Genomic DNA, 21,970 nt, shown 5'->3' with positions numbered 1-21,970 from the left:
TTCCATTTTCTCCAGCATCATTGTCTTCTCCAAGCTTTCCTGTCTTCTCATGATGTGGCCAAAATATTTCATATTTGCTTCTAATATCCTTCCCTCCAGTAAGCAGTCGGGTTTTATTTCCTGAAATATGGACTGGTTGGATCTTTTCGCGGTCCAAGGCACTCTCAGAACTTTCCTCTTACACCACAGTTCAAAAGTGTCTATCTTCCTTCACTCAGCCTTCCTTATGGTCCAGCTCTCGTATCCATAGGTTACTTACGGGCAGGCCCGTAGCCAGGATTTCGATTTCGGGGGGGGGGGGGTCTGAATTTTTTTCAGAGGCGGGGGTTTCAGGGGGGCTGAGTCTGAGTGAAAGAGGGTCTAGCCTAGCAAACCTTTTGTACAGGGTTAGTCAAAATGCATAGGCCAATAAGCCATTCAATTGAATGGCTTATTGGCCTATGCATTTTGACTAACCCTGTATCATTACCCCAATACACCCATGCATATGGGATATATTGAGTATGGTGATCAGATCATGATATGAATAAACATAACAGTTTAAATAATGCACTAGTAAGGCATTTTCGTGAACCACCATGAGAATTTCGGGGGGGGGGGGCTGAAGCCCCTCAAGCCCCCCCCCCCCCCCCGGCTACATGCCTGCTTACGGGGAATACCATTGCTTTAACCATGCGAATCTTTGTTGCCAGCATGATGTCTCTACTCTTCACTATTTTATCATTGCTGAGTAAATACAGTTGGGCATCCCCCAGGCAACATTTCTTGTAAACGGCTAATCTTTACAAACCCAAAAGCATTGTTTTTAAACATCTGAAATGTTTTAAATTGGAGGTGTGTTTTTTCCCCTCCAAATATTATTATTATTATTATTATTATTATTATTATTATTATCTCCATCGAAGGCAATGTATACTTAAGATGAAGGTTGCATTTTAGCCTATTTCACATATAAAGATAACACAACGTTGCTAGAAACAAAAAAATAATGACCACTGAGATTGTTTACTTCCATTTAATGCAAATGGTGAAAATAAAACAGGTAAAAGACTTTCTACAACCCGGCTCAGTCGTCACTCAAAATGGAAACTTTATCAAGAAATCCAGAGAAGACGAAGAACTGGAAGGGCACTTTGAAGAAACTCTAACCTTCAAGTGTAAAGCTAAAACATTAAATACCAAAGTCAGAATCATCCATGCCACAATATTTCTGATTTCTATGTCTGGTTGTGAAAGCTGGAAAATGAAAAAAAGAGCTGGCAGGAACTCATTTGAAAATTAACTCATTTGAAATGTGCTGAGAAGGAAAGTTTTAACAGATTCCGTGGACTGTCAACAAGACAAAGCCTTGAGTTTGCAAGACCTGAAGAAGGCTTAGAAATCTTTCATTCATAAACATTGAGGTTGACCGGATGGCAATTAACAAATGGGGTTAAGAGGAAGGGACTTTACATCAACTCCAATGAAAAATATTCTGTGCTTGGTAGAACAACACTTTCTGCACCAATGACAAAAAAAACCCCTTTGCATTAATATGGCATCATCTTCATATCCAGTTTCTAGTTTTCATATTGTCGTGACTTATCTAACACTCGGACTGTTTATAAGATCAAAGTATATTCTTACCCAAAAGAGAACTGGTTCTAAATTAGTCTCTCGTGTATCATGCTGTTTTTCATTCCACAAAGGTAATGTCAAAGATGCACTATTGTACTATTATGTGGCTGCTATGCAGCCAAAGAAATTTAACTGTATTTTCACACAGTGTTGTAATATATCACCAACAAAAAGAACTATCATTACAGAACAGCAAATACTGTTATTCTTTGCTAGAGGGGCTACAGAAAAAAAATCTGATAACACATAAACATATGTGGTACTCAGATATAGAAATCTGGCAAAGAGATACAGATTTGTGAACCAGGTTCATAGTGGTTTTCTGGAATGCAATCGAAACCAAGTGTCTTGAAATTACTTGGCAACTGAGAATTCGTGCTATTTTTTTTCAGACTATTATGTCATCAACAACAGCATTATTGCCTTGATTAACAACTAACCTGGAGTCAAAAGCAACATCTTGCAGCTTTTTTGATCATCTTCAAAATGCTTAGGCCATCCAAAAAATTCAGGTGAAGTACACTGAAGTGGCAACATTCAAGAAAAGTATAATTAAATTTGGGAAACACACCAGAGCGACCTTCCTAGGTAACCTGAAGCATCAACCAGCAAACTGTTCTTTCTTCTTCCCCCCCCCCCCCAAGGATGTTTGCATTATCCTTTGCAGTAATGCACCAAGGAGGGATATATAATCCACGGCATCATCAGCGAATGGGATGTTTTCTCCAGTTCAGTTGACCACAATGAAATTTGATTTACAGTGAGCTTAAAATAGAAAACAGAAATCGAAACAGGTTGCGTTAGGAAGCTTTGAACTGATGTAGATTGCTAGAATTGGAGTAAACAGAGATTCCATACACAAAAATGTGTGAGAAATATTTTACCTATGAATTCGGTGACAGGGTCATGTTCCCCTTCTGTCTTAATAGTGCCGGCAATGCTGTCGTTCTCCAGAATTGGAAGGAAAAGCTGCACAAAGTCAGAAGTATATGGAGGAGCAATCACATCCAGAACCTGATGAAAGAACGCAGGTTCAGCAGGAGTCAATATACAGCAGCAACAAAGGCTCTGGTTGGTATTTTTTGTTGTTGTTTTCTTAAGAAAGGATTTCACAATTTTACATCCATATATGTATTTGCCATTTATATGCAAATAAAACATGGGACAAAAAAAAAAAACCTTGATCCTGCCAACAGAGAAATAAGTAACAAACACTCTTAAGGCTGTAATCATGAACTAATCATGAACTTCCAGACTGTGAGCGCCGTTCAGCAGTGGAACTCTGTCCCGGAGTGTGGTGGATGGAGGCTCCTTCTTTGGAAGCTTTTAAACAGAGGCTGGATGGCCATCTGTCAGGGGTGAATATACCTGCTTCTTGGTGGGGGGTTGGACTGGATGGCCCATGAGGTCTCTTCCAACTCTTTGATTCTGTGATTCTATGAAATGTAATTATCCAAAGATCACCCAAAAGTTGCACTTTAAAATTCAAATGCATTTTTGGCTTCACTTCTTCAGAACAGAAGCAAAACAAAACAACCCTATGAGAATTGAGATGAACTGAAAGGAAGCATACTGGGTTGCTGTCAGTTTTCCGGGTGTATGGCCATGTTCCCGAAGCATTCTCTTCTGATGTTTCACCCACATCTATGGTAGGCATCATCAGAGGTTGTGGGGTCTGTTGGAAACTAGGCAAGTGATGTTTATATATCTGTGGAATGTCCAGGGAGGGAGAAAGAAGTCTTGTCTGTTTGAGGCAAGTGTGAATGTTGCAATTGATCACACTGATTAGCATTGAATAGCCTTGCAGCTTCAAAGCTTGGCTGCTTCCTGCCTGGAGGAATCCTTCTTTCGTAGGTAATTAGCTAGCCCTGATTGTTTCTTGTCTGGAATCCCTGTTTTTGACAAGACAAGAAACAATCAGGGCCAGCTAATCACCTTCCAAAAAAGTATCCCTCCAGGCAGGAAGCAGCATGGCTTTGAAGCTGCAAGGCTATTCGATGCTAATCAAGGTGGTCAATTGTAACATTCACACTTGCCTCAAACAGACAAGAGTTCTTTCTCCCACCCTGGACATTTCACAGATATATAAACCCCACTTGCGTAGTTTCCAACAGACCCCACAACTGCTGAGGATGCCTGCCATAGATGTGGGTGAAACATCAGAAGAGAATGCTTCGGGAACATAGCCATACAGCCCGGAAAAGTCATAGCAACCCAGTGATTCCAGCCATGAAAGCCTTCAACAACACAGGAAGTATACTATAGTACTTTAAAAAAATTAAACAACGTGTTATTAAAATATGACATCAACACAGGAAAAGCAAGCACTATCATTATCCAATTTAATTCTCACCAAAGAAGCAACTAATATAATAATTCTAGACAAGGAAAATGTACTCACTGACCTCAGTCACAAAGTATCTGATCAGCGAAATGTCCGTGTCCAGTTTTTCCAGGCACTTGCGGATGTAGCCAACCACCGGAAGGACGTATCCACGGCTCAGCAAGTGCACCATCCTGTCCAGGAGAGTCTTTTTGAGCTCCAGCTGAAAGGACAGAGAAGAGGACACGATGCTTGATGCTCAGTTTGTGAAAGGATACTATACACTCATTGCAGCTAAAGCAACACATTAGGAAGTGGAGACTAGCAAACATCTCTCGGCTGTTAGGAATTGTGGGAGTTGAAGTCCTAAACACCTGGAGGGACGAGGTTTGCCCATGCCTGGAGTTCTAGAAATGGACAACTTTGCAGAATCACAATTTCCAATAATGTAGGCTACATCCCATGATGGATTAGTTTATTCCTCACCTGCTCCATGACATCCAGTTGAGAGTGCTCAGTCTCAAAAAGTTTGACAAGTAGCTGCAGGACAAGAGGGTGAAGCAGCTGATGGCAGGTACTGATCTACAAAGAAACAAAAAATTATAAAAATATTTTTATTAACATACTAATGTATATACCTATCTTGCCTGGTTGTTGGAGAGGGCATCCCATCCCCTGATTTCATCCCTTCTTCCTCTTTCTTTCCTTCCCTTTATTCATGCCTTTTTCACTTTCCTTCCTCTTTCTTCTTTCCATTTTTCTTTCTTTCTGCTCTTTCTCTTCTCCTTTCCTTCCCTTTCTCTCTTCTCCATCTCTGAGAGGTTCTACCCTGTTCGTGACTTCTTCCTTCCTCGTATACTCATATCACCTTTCTTTCCCAGAGGGCCAGTTCACCTTTGGCCAATCCAATGACATCACAGAGGGCTACTTCACCCAGCAATAGCCTTTGTATTATAAAAAGATAGACAGACTTTGACTTTTATAAATAAAGATGGTCACGAGAAAACTATCTTAAAAGCCAACATGCTTATAAGTTAAGGGGCCATGGGTGGTGCAATGGGTTAAACCCTTGTGCTGCTGAACTGCTGACCTGAAGGTTGGCCATTCAAATCCGTGAGACGGGGAGAACTTCCGCTGTTAGCCCTAGCTCCTGCCAACCTAGCAGTCCGAAAACATGCAAATGTTAGTAGATCGATAGGTACCACTTCGGCGGGAAAAGGCAAAAAGACGCTCCTTGCAGTCATGCTGGCCACACAACCAGGAGGTGTCTACGGACAACGCAGGCTCCTTGGCTTGGAAATGGAGAAGAGAACCTCCTCCAGAGCCAGAAATGAAAGGAAGGAGAAACATTTGCCTTTGTCTGTGTATTTATGTCTCATTGTATTTCATTGTAACAAGGCACTGAATGATTGCCTGTGTTTGTTTATCAGGGAGAAGGGCAGAATATAAATAAATAATTATTATTTGAAACACAACAAGATTAGTACACAGCAAACAAGATCACTCTGCTGGTTGTTGTATTGGATCACATGTTGGACACTTCCCAAGTGTCTAGGACTGTGTGATGTATTGGTGAATAATGCGTGCAGATCCCAGTAGGATGGCCTTTTGCAGTTGACAGTTGGTATTATTATTATTATTATTATTATTATTATTACTAGCTGTACCCACCACGCATTGCCGTGGCCAACCTTCCCTCCCTCTTTCTCTCCTTCTTTCCCTCCTTTCTTCGCTCCCTCTTTCCTTCCTTCCCTTTTTTCTTTCCTTTTCTCCTTCCTTCCTTTTCTACCTCTTTCCTTCCCCCTTTTTCTTTTCATCCCTCTTTTTCTCCTTTCTTCCTTCTTTCCTTCCTTCACTTTTTGCTTCTATCCATACTTCTGTCTTTCCTTCTTTCCATCCCTCCCTCTTTCTCTCCTTTCTTCTCTATTTCTTTCCTTCCTTTCTTCTTACTTTCTCTTCCTTCTCTACCTCTTTCTTTCCTTCCCCCTTTTTCTTTCCTTCCCTCCCTTTCTCTCCTTTCTTCCTTCTCTACCTCTTTCCTTCCTTTCTTCTTACTTTCTCTTCCATCCTTTTCAACAGCTTTCTTTCCTTCCCTCTTTTTCTCCTTTCTTCCTTCTCTACCTCTTTCCTTCCTTTCTTCGCTTTTTGCTTCTATCCATACTTCTGTCTTTCCTTCTTTCCTTCCCTCCCTCTTTCTCTCCTTTCTTCCTTCTCTACCTGTTTCCTTCCTTTCCTTTTTTTTCTTACTTTCTCTTCCTTCTCTACCTTTTTCTTTCCCTCCCCTTTTCTTTTCATCCCTCTTTTTCACCTTTCTTCCTTCTCTACCTTTTTCCTTCCTTCACTCTTTGCTTCCTTCTCTCTGTCCTTCTTTCCTTTCCTCCCCTTTTCTTTCCTTTTTTTCTTTCTTTCTCTCCTTTCCACCCTCTTCCTTCCCCTTTTTCCTGTATTGTCATTTAGCTTTTTGTCATTTGGCTTTTTGGGGGTTTTAAGTCCTTTCCATGTTTTTTTTTGGGGGGGGGGGTTATGAGTGATGGTCACTCATTGGTCTGTTAGGGGTATAGTGTCCAAATTTCGTATCAATTTATCCAGTTGTTTTTGAGTTATATTAATCCCACAAATGAACATTACTTTTTTATTTATATAGATTATTATTATTATTATTATTATTATTATTATTATTATTATATACTGCTGTCCCTTATCACTGTGTTTGAAAGTTCATCAACAAAGGTAAATTACTACAAATATGAACCCTCCTCAGATTAGCAGGAATACAATAAATTGAACAGCACTACAAACTTCACATTTATTTTTTGGCCAAATTTGATGTCGTTCTAAGTGCAGCAAAACGGCAAACCCTTGGTCCTACCTCATCAAGTAACGCCAAGTGCACTGGAGTGTGATCAGTCTGAAGCTGGAAATATCGAGGCTCCGAAACTGTCCAGTCAACCCATTTCAGAACACCCATTGCCACTACTGGAAACCTAAAGATCCAAGGGATGAACATAAAGAGTAGAATCCGATAAATCTGTGGTCACTTGGAAGATTCCAACTCTGAATACCAACCCTTCTCCATTGCCCTCTTAGGTACATTTTTTCCACTCTTGGGAACAATCTCTAACTCAGCTCCCAAACATATTGTAGAAGACCTTAAATACAGAATAAAAACTGAACCCTTCCGTAAAATATATTTACTCAACATGCTTTAATGCAGAGGCGAATGAGTCCAAAACACCTCCGAAGGAGGCCCTGTTACACTCCAAGGCTGGGAACCATCTCTGTACTTAACACACACTCCAGTCCAAGATAAATTAGCAAAGCAGTTTATTGAAAAATATATATGAAAAGCAATTCAGGAAAAATAATATTAAAAAAAACCCCAAAGTCCAAATAGCAGGAATAATCCACAGAAATGATAGTACAGGAATAGCATCAAAAACCAGGAATACGAAAGCAGAATAAATCCAAAACATGAGATTTATAAAGTGTCCTCAAAACTTGGAATCATGAGACATAAACAAAAGGGAACATGGAACTAGAAATCCCTTGACTCGACTGTAATTCTATACTCAAAACACCAGCTTTGCCTGAACTGACAGGCCCATCTGCTGGGCTAGCTAATTTAGAAAGGAAATCATGTCTTCTTCCCTGGGAAACTGATGAGGACTTTTTGGATAAAAGGCATCTTGATCTTTGTAAACTCTCCTGAAAAGCTCTATGTTGTTGGAATGTAAATCTCCTATCTAACTGCTCATTAGTCTGTCCACCTGGACTTCCATTTTCATCCTTTGAGTTCAGATCTGTTTCTGAACTTGCTTTCCTAGCAAACCGTATTTCAGGAATGTGGCCTTCAGACACAGAGCGCTCATTTTCAGGGCTTAAAATCTCTTGCTGGCTCTCCTGCTGACTTGCAGACCCAGAATCCCCAGTGTCATCAGAATGAATAACAGGCCCAGAATCCCCAGAGAGAATTGGTGCAGACACAACCAAAGGCTGAACTACAACAGGCCCATACCTGATGCACTGGTAGAGGGTACTCAGCTCTGCCACAAGTTCAGAAGCTCCTTTGTTCTCATTACAGCAGAGATTGTGAACGGTTTCCACTGCTTTCGAAGTGGACTTGAGTTCATCTTTATTGATGCTGACCCTTTTGTTCTAAGGAGATAAAATACAGTTTCAAAAGACAAAAAAGAATCACAAATGCTTTTGCAGCTTTATTTTGCCAGCTTTCCCAAAAACCTAATGCTTTTCATGTTCCCATATTCCACTTTCCAATTTCAGATTATGTGGGATAAGGGAAATCATTGACTGTTAGAGCAACACCTAATCCAGTGATATAACAAAGGGCCATTTCACCTAACAACGGCCTTTGTGTTATAAACAGACATATTTTGACTTTTATGTCACCCATATTTCTTCAACTGTAAGATGCCACTGATTGTAAGATGCCCCCAAATTTTTAAAAAGAATTTTATTAAATTTTACATAATACAACAAAAGAGTGAGAACAATAAAAATAAAGAAAAAGAGGGAGAAAATAGAAACATATAAGATAGAAACAGATGTTTCAGATACCCCCAAATTTCAGTACCACCACTATCAACGAAAATGCACCCGAAATTCTAAGATGCACCCCACTTTGACAGATGTTTATTCAGGAAAAAAGTGAGTCTTAGAATTGAAGAAATACAATATATAGATGAGGACAGACCAAAATCCTAATACACCCCTTCTCTCAGGCTGATTCACCAACTATGGGGCAATTAAGCAACAGAAAAAAAGCCCACTGAAATTTACCTTTTTCCATGTTTCCACAACACTGGCTGCATAGGCCAAAATATGGATATATTTATGCTTATGGTCCTGATTGATTTTAGCGCCAGGCTTAAACAAGGACAGCATGAAGAGATCCAGGAAAGCAGGAACTCTAATCTGCAGGAGCAAAAGCATGGCAAGAGTGAACTTCTGCGTAACAGCATTTGAAAAAGAAAAAATAAAGCTGTTCTTTTTATTCCCAAGGAAGACCATTAACTGGCAAGTAAGCAGCCTAGTGTTAAAAGATTACAAAACAAAATAAAGAGATGATGATGATGATGATGATGATGATGATGATGATGATGATGATACCATCTGTCTGCACCAAAACACTGCTGGGATCACAAGCCTGAAAAAGTTACAGTAAATGAACACATCAAACTACTCTGGGACTTCTGAATTCAGACTGACAGAGTTTTGGAGCACAATTCTCCTGACCTCACGATTGTGGGGAAAAAAACAAAGTGTTGATCATCGATGTTGCAATCCCAGGAAACAGCAGAATTGAAGCAACTGGAAAACTTGACACAATACGAGGATTTAAAGATTTAACTGCAAAGACTCTGGCACAAGCCAGTAAAGCTGGTCTCAGTGGTGATTGGCACACTGGGAGCACTGCCTCAAGACCTTGGCCTGCACTTAAAAACAATTGGTGCTGACAAAATTACCATCTGTCAGCTGCAAAAGGCCACCCTACTCAGATCTGCATGCATTATTCACTGATATATCACACAAGTCCTAGACGTTTGGGAAGTGTCCGATGTGTGATCAAATACAAAAGCCAGCGTAGTGGTTTTGTTTGCTGTGTACTAATCTTATTATGTAGCAAATAATAAAATAAAAGAAAGAAAACAGAAAAGAAAACAGAAAACAAAAAAGAAAGAAAACAGAAAAGATACAGAAAAGAAGGAAGAAAAAGGAAAAGTAGTTTATTTATTTATTTATTATTTATTTATTACAATATTTCTATCCCGCCTTGGTAAGTGTCCGACGTGTGATCAAATACAAAAGCCAGCATAGAGATCTTGTATGCTTTGTACCAATCTTGTTGTATATCAAATAATAATAATAATAATAATAATAATAATAATAAGGGGGCATGGGGTATGTGGGTAAGAGGAAAGTTATATACCACCCATTGAATACAATTAGAAAGTGCTAAAATTATGAATAAATCTGGGGATGCAGCCCACGCTGTTGAAGGAGAAGCACATAAAGCTGTTACTAACCAGTTCTACAGGCGGAGGATCCATGCTGGTGAACATTTTGAAAAGGACCGTGATGTCTGCTGGGTTCAGAGCTCCCTTTGACAGCATGGCTCCAAGGGCTTGGCAGGCGCGAGGGTACGAGGCAGCGGTTCCCAGCGCTAAGGTTATCTGACTGGCATCATGGCCCCTTGGTAAGAACACAACAAGGGAAGGATCAACAGAGAGGGCTTGTTTTAAGCAATCCACAATCTGGCATTGGACAGATGGCGCAAGAAGCGGATTACTATGGAATCATCAAAGCTTGATGGCTATGTTCAGAAGAACAGAATTGCATTGCTAAGACCAGGTATGGGCAAACTTCGGCCCTCCAAGTGTTTTCGACTTCAAATCCCACAATTCCTAACAGCTCATTACATTTTTGGATATAAAATAAGTAATGAAGAATCTCAACATATTAACCGAAGACAATGGTTCTCAACCTGTGGGTCCCCAGGTGTTTTGGCCTACAACTCCCAGAAATCCCAGCCAGTTTACTAGCTGTTAGGATTTCTGGGAGTTGAAGGCCAAAACATCTGGGGACCCACAGGCTGAAAACCACTGAGCTGAGGTAAGGTTTTGATCTCAGAGTGTAACAATTCATGTTTCTTTTTGTGTTAAGCTTGTGTTGAACTAAACCAAGAATAAAGGCTGTGGAGCAAATGAGGAATTACTTTTAAAGTATGGTAAAACCTTACTTCTCATGAGCAAACCGTTGCACCTCCTGGGCAATCCTACGCACTGCAGAGCCACCTTGCTCTTCTTGGGCCAAGATGGACATGATGGCTTGGGCAAAGAGATACGTGTGTTCGCCATGGCACACCATTTTCTGCAAATCCACCAAGAGACATATTATAAGTTACTCGTTCAATGCGCACGTTTCATTCTGTTTTATTTTTATTATTTCTCATTTGGATATTGTGATGATTGCAAAACCTTGAAGAAAGTAGACTATTTGTATGACTTGAGCTTTATCAAAATATACAGACAGTGTCTCACTGTTGGCATCGTATATGAATGCCTGCTGCAGGCATGAGCAAACTTCGATCCTTGAGGTGTTTTGAACTTCAATGCCCATAATTCCTAACTGCCAGTGTCATGCAGCAGCTAAACTGTTAGGCTGGGAGTTTTGGAAATCCAAATCCTAGTGCCCAGAAGCCACGAAACTCACCCACATAAACTTGAGCCAGTCAGATTCCCACCCCATGCTACTTCATAGGGATGCTATGAGGAGAAAAGGGGGAAGAGGGCAGAAATGTGTGCTGTTCTGAATTTATTGGGATAGAAATATAATCGGCAATTATACTGGGCTTCTTTAAGAGGAGGAGGCAGTGGTGGCAACAAGATGATACAGCCTTTGAAAACCCAGCTAATAGGAGAGGTTGCAATAAGCTGAAACCAACTTGAAGGCACATGATGATATCAACATTTATTAAGTCAAAGATCCACAAGCATGACTTTCACAGTTCCTGCTATTTGATATTTAAAATAACTGTGAACACTATATAAGCTGAAATATTTTAATCAACATGTTTAGGGATACTTTTTGTCTGATTAGTTTTTTGTTTTTGTTTTTCCAAGTATGGGAAAATTACAAAAAAAAGTAGAACTATGTTAGAAACTATTCCAAAGTCCTGAAGTAAATACCTACTTCTCCAGCATCAACAGGGAGATAGGAGGCATGGAGCTGTAACGTCCTGAGCAATGGAAAGAGTATCTAAGCCAGTGGTTCTCAACCTGTGGGTCCCCAAATGTTTTGGCTTTCAACAACCAGAAATCCCAATAGCTGGTAAACTGGCTGGGTTTTCTGGGAGTTGTAGGCCAAAACACCTGGAGACCCACAGGTTGAGAACAACTGGTAAGCACTCTTCACGCAAGATACCTTGCATATCAAGGAACTATGGGACATTGTGGGCATCTCAGTTCCAAACCCACTCATTCTTACTGAAAAGGACAAAGATATACTTTCAAATAAAAGGCCTCAACAGTTTCTAACTTCCTAACATAAGCTTGTGCACTCAGCTCCAACAATATTCTAACAGGCTCAAGGCTAAAACAGACATTCCCTGTCATCCTGTTTAAAACTAAACATTCTAAACTGTTACTAAGTCAATCTGCAGCCCTTCCCACTGCTTTAGGTATATAGAGATAAGGAAACTGCAAATCAAATAAGACATATACTTCATGTTATAAAATGACACATTATAAAAAAGATTATTTATTTATTTATGGGGCTACAAAATGGGGCTACAAAGTGGAATCCACGACATGCGAGTGTGGAGAAGAGCAAACTACTGACCATCTGCTGCAATGCACCCTGAGCCCTGCCACATGCACAATGGAGGACCTCCTTGCGGCAACACCAGAGGCACTCCAAGTGGCCAGATACTGATCAAAGGACATTTAATCAACTACCAAGCTTGCAAACTTTGTGTTTTGTCTGTTTGTTTGTTTTGTTCTGTTAGAAATGTAATACAATGGTCTGGTTGCCCCTGACATGATAAATAAAACAGATAAACATCATATAGAGGAGGCTTGAGAAGGTTGCTTCCCCAACAGTTCCCAACCCATCCATTCTTACTGAAAAGGACTAAAAAGCAAAACTTACAGCAAACTCAGGCAGGTTCTTTTCCAGGTTTTCTTCTCCGCCATCTAAGATGGTGGCCAGAGAAGTACGCAACACTCGAGAAAAGACTTCCAGCTGCTGGCATGCTGTTGACACGCTGGTTATCTCCCCTTGGTACCCAGCGTCAGATATAAGCTGCATAGAAAAAGGACCAGCAGCTGAAGTAACATTGTTCATCACAATGTATTGTCGAAAGCTTTCATGGCTCGAATCACTGGGCTATATGGCTATGCTCTAGAGGCATTCTCTCCTGATGTTTCGCCTGCATCTATAGCAAGCATCCTCAGAGGTTGCGATGTCTTTTTCTTTTAGCATCTCTAGCATCCTCACAACCTCTGAGGATGCTTGCTTCTAGTTACCTCTAGACTGGATTACTGCAATGCACTCTACGTGGGGCTGCCCTTGAAAATGGCCCGGAAATTTCAGATGATCCAACGGGCGGCAGCCAGGTTGTTAACTGGTGCTCCTTACAGGGAGAGGTCAACCCTCCTGTTCAAGGAGCTCCACTGGCTGCCATTCATTTACCGGACCCAATTCAAGGTGCAGGTTCTTACCTACAAAGCCCTGAACGGTTTTGGACCCGCCTACCTGCGTGATCCCTTCGATCATTCGGAGAGGCACTGTTCTCAATCCCACCAGCATCGCAGGCGCAATTGGTGGGGACGAGAGAGAGGGCCTTTTAGGTGGTGGCCCCTCAACTCTGGAACTCACTCCCTAAAGACATCAGACAGGCCCCAATTCTGGCAGTCTTCAGGAGGAACCTGAAGACGTGGCTGTTCCAGTGTGCCTCCCCGGAATAATGATCCCATAGCACTTTGTCCTCCAAGCACTTTACATTTCTTTAGGTCTGCTCGTATGGCCTTCCACAAACACCACTATCATCTTTTCGTTCATGTCCCAGCATTACTTCCAATTTTAATTTTACATTTGGCCTTCCCACTGTTTTTAATTGTGTGTTGTCTTATTGATAATGTTGTATATTTTATTGTCTATGTTTTTAATTTTAATTGCTTGTATTGTTGTTTATTGCTTGTATTGTTGTATTTGGGCTCGGCCTCATGTAAGCTGCACCGAGTCCCTTGGGGAGAAGGTAGCAGGGTACAAATAAAGTATTATTATTATTATTATTATTATTACTGCCAAAGATGCGGGTGAAATGTCAGGAGAGAATGCTTCTAGAACATGGCCATATAGCCCGAAAAACTCACAGCATCCCATTGTTAGTCACGGTTCATTACAAGATCCATATACACTTTTTAGCAGTTAGCATTTCACTAGATGAAAAGTGAAAGGACAGATTAAGAATGCCAAGTTTCCAGATGAAAAATGTTGATCAAAACCAGGGGAAATGTGAATAAACTATCTTATTATACTCGAAGGGTTTCACTTGGATCAAATACTGGATCTTAAACACACAACTGCAAATAATGAGAAACAGCTATTGCTACTCTCACTAACATCTCTGCTACAAAAACTGAATAAAAAATTCATTTATTCTGGCTGGCACTCAAGGCAACACACAGCTCCAGTGAAATACCTGTTCATGTCCATATTTGCGAATCTCTTGTTTTTGACCATTGTAAGGAACTAACTTTTCAAGCTGACCAAAATACAGTATTCATTACCTTGACAGTAAAGTTTAACATGAGGCAATCTGGATGAGCTTCAGCGAGTTTGTAGAAGAGGTCCCGCCATGTTGTGTGTGCTATCATTTGCTCAAGCCATGCTGGAGTCTGGCAAAAATGAAAACAAGGGAACGACATGGAATAAGGTGCCAGGAAAACCAGCCCGGGCTTTTAGAAAGGCATCAGCAAAACCAAAATAGGAAACAGTGTAGCATAGCGGAAAATTATTAATTTGCACACTGGAGATCTGGGCTCAAACGCATAATCAACCATGAAGTTACTACCAGTCACCTTATCAAGCATTTTTTTCAGAAAGAGGATCAACAACCCTTGCTCCAAATCAATGGAGGGACTATGTAACGAGAAGCAAAACATTTGGTACTTTAGGAGAGAAACTAGTAACTAGTGCCAGAACTCATGACAGAGGGATAGGCTAAAGAAAAATCGACTCAAACATGAATCTTGAATGCCAGGAAATTTGATTCATCAAGCTCAGGGAAATACTGGGCACAACCTCATGCCTAAATATGCTAAAAGAAAAAAGCAACTGGAAACAGTGAGATTTCACGAAGAAGGTACTGCTGAAAGCACAACCACAAACAATTCAATGGGAAAGACGAAACAGCTGAAAAAGCCAATGTAAAAAAGAAAGCAAAAAGAAAAGAATGTATCACCAAGGAAGCATGCAGATGTGTAGTCCAAGCTTGGAGGAAAACTATTAGGAAAGCTTAAGCTCAAAATGAGTTGAGACAGACTATGCAAGCAACGAGCGACAAAACAAAATTTACCCCAAATACATCTGAAGCTTGTTCAACTCGGTGAAGAAAAGATTGAGGAACAACATGATCATAAAGAGTGTGATCATGCCTTCTCTTCTGCCCAGCTCTTTAAGCTGCTCTTCATACGGCTTGTTCTCCAGACCCTTGATCATTTTAGTCACCCTCCTCTGGACACATTCCAGCTTTTCAACATCTCCCTTCAATTGCAGTGCACAGAATTGGACACAGTATTCCAGGTGTGGTCTGACCAAGGCAGAATAGAGGGGTAGCATGACTTCCTTGGCTCTAGACACTAGACTCCCATTTATGCAGGCCAAAAACCCAACTCGGTTTTTTTAGCTGCCGCATTACATTGTTGGCCAATGATTAACTTGTTGTCCAGGAGTTATCACTCCTCAATCTTCTCTTCACTGAGCTTCACCTCAAAGGCAGCCACAAAAAGGAAGGTTCTCAAGGTGGGTTCTCAAGGTATATAACTAGGTATATTGGTTTTAAGTTACAAGGTAGACCATGAGTGAACATTGCAAGGAACTTCTTGACAATGAGAGTGGAACCCATCGTCTAGAAGGGTATTGAGATCTACTTTTCTGGGTGTCTTTTGAAAGCATCTGGATAGACAGCCCCTGCTGGGGATGCTCTAGTTGGAGATTCTGCACTGAGCAGAGGGTTGGACTTAATGTTCTATATAGCACAGGCATGGGCAAACTTCAGCCCTCCAGGTGTTTTGGACTTAACTCTCACAATTTCTAACAGCCAGGCTGTTAGGAATTGTTGGAGTTGAAGTCCAAAACACCTGGAGGGCAGAAGTTAGCCCATGCCTAAAAACACCTTTAAACTCTATGATGCTATGATAATTGACCTTCATGTTATTAAAATAATAATGAAAGAAGGATTGTGATGTATAGCATTATTTAGTTGCATTGTGTGCCTTACCTCTCCTTCTTCTGTGAAAATGGAATCTGCTTTTCGGGGATCAAAATGTTTAATGAGCAAGCTTTTTAAGTGATTCTCCACCGTCTCCTGGACTTGAATTGGTTCGACACCTGAAGCAATAATAATAATAATAATAATAATAATAATAATAATAATAGAAAAGAAACAACTGGAAAAGCTGACACGATATGAGGATTTAAAGATGGAACTGCAAAGACTCTGGCACAAACCAGTCAAGTTGGTCCCAGTGGTGATCGGCACACTGGGTGCAGTGCCTAAAGACCTCGGCCTGCACTTAAACACAATAGGCACTGACAAAATTACCATCTGCCACCTGCAGAAGGCTGCCTTACTGGGATCTGCACGCATTATTCGCCGATACATCACATGGTCCTAGACACTTGGGAAGTGTCTGACATGTGATTCAATACAACAGCCAGCAGAGTGATCTTGTCTGCATATATATCTTGTTTGCTGTGACACGCCTTGTTTTTGTGTCAGTAAAATAGAAACAAGTGTATTTGACAGATGAATGTACATTTGTTAAGAAGGAATTCCTAAGTCTCCCTGTGATTATGTAATTATGTTAAAAGAGAAGACATTCTCTACCAATTTTAACCAGGAGGAAATTATAGTCAGAAGATGATCATTTTACATTGATTTGATTTAACACAATAGTTCTCATGTGAGGGCCCTATTTCTATTTTCAGATACTCAGTTAACTTGCTTGTTCAAAGTTCAGTCAATTCCCTAATTATAGATTTGTCCCTTGTATTCTGTCAAAAGTAACTCAAAAGTAGGGAGGGATGGGGGTGGGTGGGCTTGGAATGTAATTTTAATGGTTTTCTTGACTTGTAACTGTGTTTTAACTTTTGTATCCAACCATGCCTTAATTGTTTTTACATTTTTGTAGCTATCTTATTTTAAATTTTATTAGGTATGTTATCTTTGTTAGCTGCCTTGAGTCCCTATGGGGAGATAGGCAGGATTGAAATAAAGTTAGTAGTAGTAAGGTAAAGGTAGTCCCCTGACATTAAGTCCATTCATGTCTGACTCTGGGGTGTGGTGCTCATCTCCATTTCTAAGCCGAAGAGCCAGCGTTGTCCGTAGACAGCTCCAAGGTCATGTGGCTGGCATGACTGCATGGAGCGCCGTTACCTTCCCGCCGGAGCGGTACCTATTGATCTACTCACATTTGCATGTTTTCGAACTGCTAGGTTGGCAGAAGCTAGGGCTGACAGCGGAAGCTCACGCCGCTCCCCGGAATCGAACCTGCGACCTTTCGATCAACAAGCTCAGCAGCTCAGTGCTTTAACCCACTGCGCCACCGGGGGCTCCTAGTAGTAGTAGTAGTAATAATAATAATAATATTTTTGTCATGTCAGGAGCGACTTGAGAAACTGCAAGTCGCTGTTGGTGTGAGAGAATTGTCTGTCTGCAAGGATGCTGCCCAGGGTACCCCTGAATGTTTTTCTATCCTGTGGGAAGCTTCTCTCATATCCCTGCATGAGAAGCTGGAGCTGACAGATGGGAACTCACCCTGCTCCCTGGATTTGAACTGCCAACCATTGGGTCAGCAGTCCTGCTGGCATAACAGTTTAACCCATTGCACCACTGGGGACTCCTAATAATAATACCCATATTTACTTGAGTTTAATCCGCCATCAAATCTAATGCGCACCTCAATTTTCAAAACCCTAAAACCCAAAAATGTATTTATCATATTATACAAATCTAACGCGCACCCTAATTTTCGGAAGGTAATTTAGTCAAAAAGGTGACCACTAGAATCGAGTAAAAACAGTAATAATAATACACTTAGCATATTTTTTCCAAGTGATCAATAAGGAAGAAAGGCTGTAAAGACAACAGCAATTAAACTTCTATTGCTCTGCTACTCTTTTTTGGTATATTATTATAAAGGGGGCTTTGATGGGAATCAATAGGAAAATAATTAAAATAGAAGGGAACAAACCTGTCTGAATGAGCCACTCAGCCAACAAATTTACTGTCTGGGCCACAGCAGTATAGTTCTCCGATAAGAGTTGGATCACATTTTCTGGAGAGCCACCTGCCTGGAAATACCTGTAAAGAAAATAAAGTTATTTTCACTGGATCCAAATCTCAAAGAATCCAACACTATCAGATTTTAAAGGACCTTCATGTGCTTACAAGTACTACAGCCTCCTCTTCCTCTCACAGCTCTTTTCCTGTACTCACCTTTTCAAAGTATTAAATATGGAGGGCTCCATGATATAGTCTCGGGTAGAAAATTTGTGCAAACACTCCTGCTGGACCTCGGCATCATCTTCTTCCCCATAATCATCATCTTGCTGTTTGAAAGGAGAGAAGTGTTTTATGTTAGGGTGATTTTCTTAGATTATACCATATTTAAGGTAAAAGTTTCCCCTGACATTAAGTCTAGTTGTGTCCGACTCAGGAGATGATGCTCATCTCCATTTCTAAGTCAAAGAACCGGCATTGTCCATAGACACCTCCAAGGTCATGTGGCCGGCATGACTACATGAAACCCCGTTTCCTTCCCATCAAAGCGGGTACCTATTAATCTACTCACATTTGCATGTTTTCGAACTGCTAAGTTGGCAGAAGCTGGGGCTAACAGGGGGAGCTCACCCCACTCCCTAGATTCAAACCTGTGACCTTTTGGTTAGCAAGTTCAGCAGCTCACCGATTTAACCCACTTGTATCTATATACATCTCCATTTCTAGGTCAAAGAGCCGGCATTGTCCATAGACACCTCCAGGGTCATGTGGTCAGCATGACTGCATGGAGTGCTGTTACCTTCCCGCTGCTAGCATGTTTTCCCCATTTGCATGTTTTCTAACTGCTAGGTTGGCAGAAGCTGGGTCCAACAGTGGGAGCTCACCCTGCTCCCTGGATTCGAACCGACCTTTCAGTCAGCAAGTTCAGCAGTTCAGCGGTTTAAACTGCTGTGCCATCATATTTACTCATGTCTAAAGAAGGTTTTTAAGATCAAATCAAGGGGTGCCATGGTTTATAACTTTGAATACTTTTTAAAGGATTTTAAATCATATTGAAATGCTTTTAATGTAAGCCGCTTTGAATCTCCTTCGTGGTGAGGAAAAGCATGGTATAAATCAGGGGTCCTCAAACTAAGGCCCGGGGGCCGGATGTGGCCCTCAACCTAAGTCTGAAATGACTTGAAAGCACACAACAACAACCCCATTTCTTGAGGTTGGCTCTGCATCTCGTGGTGCCAGAGCGCAGTCTGTTCAGCGCCTTCCATGTTGCCCAGTCCTCTGTGTGCCCAGGGGGGAGTCTCTCATTTGGTATCAGCCATTGGTTGAGGTTCTGGGTTTGAGCCTGCCACTTTTGGACTCTTGCTTGCTGAGGTGTTCCAGCAAGTGTCTCTGTAGATCTTAGAAAACTATTTCTAGATTTAAGTCGTTGACGTGCTGGCTGATACCCAAACAGGGGATGAGCTGGAGATGTCTCTGCCTTGGTCCTTTCACTATTGGCTGCTACTTCCCAGCGGATCAATGTGGTATCACCTGCATATCTAAGGTTGTTAATGTTTCTTCCAGAAATTTTAACTCCAGCCTTGTATTTGCAAGCCCCGCATGTTGCGTGATGTGTTCTGCATACAAGTTGAATAAGTCGGGTGAGAGTAGACAGCCCTGCCGTACTCAATCTTGAACCAGTTTCCCAATTTTGAACCAGTCTGTTGTTCCGTGGTCTGTTCTTATTTTTCTTACCCATGAGCCCCCAGTGGCGCAATGGGTTAAGCCCTTATGCCTGCAGCACTGAAGACCAACAGGTCGAAGGTTCGAATCCAGGGAGAGTACAGATGAGCTCCCTCTGTCAGCTCCAGCTCAGTATGCGGGGACATGAGAAAAGCTTCCCACAAGGGTGGTACAACATCCAAAAAAAATGGAAGTCCCCTGGGCTGTTAGGAATTGTGGAAGTTGAAGTCCAAAACACCTGGAGGGCTGATGTTTGTCCATGAGTGCATCCACACCATAGAATTAATGCAGTTTGATATCACTTTTTGACAGCCTTGCTTCAATGCTATGGGATCATGGGAGTTCTAGTTTTGCAAAGCCTTCAGCCCTTTCAAACTGCAGCTCCCACGATTCCATAGCACAGAGCCAAAGCAGTCCAACCGCATCCATTCTGGACCCCAAGGAAGCCTTCCTGGCCTTCTAGACGTTTTGGACTTCAACTCCCAGAATCCTTCACCATTGGCCACGACAGCTGAGGCTTCTGGGAGTTGAAGTCCATATCGCCATCCTAGCTGATCTCAGTACTGAGTTCTCCCTCTGTTTGGTTTTGCAGACACAGAGAGAGACAGACTGCCGGCCTGACTTCGCTTTGCCTGCCTTTATGGCCTCACCGCTCCTCCGTCGGTGTCGTCGCCCCACTCGGCTGCGCTGGCGCTGAAATACTCAGGCTCCTCCATTGAACTCCGCTGGCCACGCCCCCTCCCGCTGTAGCCACGCCCCTTCCTTACAACTCGGACTGAACCATTGCTGAGCGGGGGGGGGGGCAAAGAGTGGCAGAACCCTATACTCTGGCTCCCCCTTCTGAGTCTGCACAGTGGTACCGCCCAAAAGCCTGAAAAAAAGCCTCTAAAGCCTGAAAAAGATTGCGTCTACACTATGGATTTGATGCAGTTTCACACCACTTTAATTGCCAAGACTCATGGCTATGAAAGCCTGGGATTTTTGTAGTTTTGCAAGACTTTTATCCTCTACTAAAGGTTGCCACTGCTTCACCTTGATTTGATTTCCTTAACATTAAAAGTGGTATGGAACTGGGTTAAAGCTACAGTGTAGATGGACCCATATGGAGTCATCATATTTTTATATCTATATATGAGAGATATCTTGGAAATTGAACCCCAAACTCAGTTTTTGGGCCATTTTGGAGTCATAAAAACGTTTTGCAATCTGCTGTGGCTTTAAGGGAAAGATGAATCATATAATAATATAATAATTTTCTTATAAATGTGTGTATAGATACAAGTGGGTTAAACTGCGGAACTTGCTAACCAAAAGGTCACAGGTTTGAATGTGGGGAGTGGGGTGAGCTCCTGCTGTTAGCCCCAGCTTCTGCCAACCTAGCAATTTGAAAACATGCAAATGTGAGTAGATCAATAGGTACCGCTTTCGCGGGAAGGTAACGGCGCTTCATGCAGTCATGCTGGCCACATGACCTTGGAGGTGTCTATGGACAACGCCAGCTCTTTGGCTTAGAAATAGAGATGAGTCAGATACAACTTGACTTAATGTCACATACACACATAAAATATTACATTAAATATAACATAATATAAAATATTATATTGAATATAATATGAAATACAATAGTAATAATAATAATAATCTGTAAAATGTGATACAGTAAGATTCACCTTGCGAAGAGCTGAAAGGGATTAAAGTCTTCTAGTAGACCTTTAGAACTAAATATAATATATATTTACATACAATGCGGGAAGGTAACGGCATCCCATGCAGTCATGCCGGCCACATGCCCTTGGAGGTGTCTACGGACAACGCCGGCTCTTCAGCTTGGAAATGGAGATGAGCACCACACCCCAGAGTCAGACATGACTGGACTTAATGTCAGGGGACAACCTTTACCCTTTAGATACACACACACACACACAAAATACAATAGTAATAATAATATTTTTAAGATGTAATTCAGTAAGATTTATCTTGAGAAGAGTTGAAAGGGATTAAAGTCTTCTAGGAGGCCTTTGGAACAATATAATATATATTTACATATTACACACACACACACACACAAAATACAATAGAAATAATACTTTAAAGAGGTAATTCAGTAAGATTTATCTTGAGAAGAGTTGAAAGGGATTAAAAGTCTTCTAGTAGACCTTTGGAACGAAATATTATATATATTTACATATCACATAGATATAATACATATTATATGAAATATAATGTAAAATACAATAGTAATAATATTTTAAAGATGTAATTCAGTAAGATTTATTTTCAGA

At 41.2% G+C, this 21,970-nt stretch overlaps 1 protein-coding gene across 1 annotated transcript; it reads right to left on the bottom strand.

Annotated features, from left to right (window-relative positions):
• Positions 1–2,252: 2,252 nt before the first annotated feature.
• Positions 2,253–20,440, bottom strand: NELFCD (negative elongation factor complex member C/D). Its single transcript, XM_060772034.2, has 15 exons — positions 20,339–20,440; positions 18,183–18,295; positions 17,938–18,047; positions 15,963–16,072; positions 14,251–14,358; positions 12,608–12,760; positions 10,698–10,828; positions 9,985–10,150; positions 8,738–8,872; positions 7,956–8,095; positions 6,810–6,924; positions 4,427–4,522; positions 4,023–4,163; positions 2,502–2,631; positions 2,253–2,382 (listed from the first exon to the last, which is right to left on the bottom strand). Exons 1-15 carry the CDS (start codon positions 20,402–20,404, stop codon positions 2,348–2,350), a joined length of 1,749 nt encoding a protein of 582 aa, XP_060628017.1. The 5' UTR covers positions 20,405–20,440; the 3' UTR covers positions 2,253–2,347.
• Positions 20,441–21,970: the final 1,530 nt, after the last annotated feature.

The sequence above is a fragment of the Anolis sagrei genome, chromosome 4 (assembly GCF_037176765.1).
Source record: "Anolis sagrei isolate rAnoSag1 chromosome 4, rAnoSag1.mat, whole genome shotgun sequence".
NCBI lineage: Eukaryota > Metazoa > Chordata > Lepidosauria > Squamata > Dactyloidae > Anolis > Anolis sagrei.
Note: the sequence above shows the minus strand (reverse complement) of the source record. Positions and strands in the feature narration are given on the sequence as shown.

Excerpts from the sequence above, each read along its gene's own strand:
- NELFCD (XM_060772034.2), bottom strand. The coding sequence starts at position 20,404 with ATGGAGGAGCCTGAGTATTTCAGCGCCAGCGCAGCCGAGTGGGGCGAC. Across the intron at positions 10,829-12,607 it reads AGAACCTGCCTGAGTTTGCT|AAAATGGTGTGCCATGGCGA; the intron begins GTAAGTTTTGCT and ends GTGGATTTGCAG. Across the intron at positions 8,096-8,737 it reads TTGTGGAAACATGGAAAAAG|AACAAAAGGGTCAGCATCAA; the intron begins GTAAATTTCAGT and ends TTATCTCCTTAG.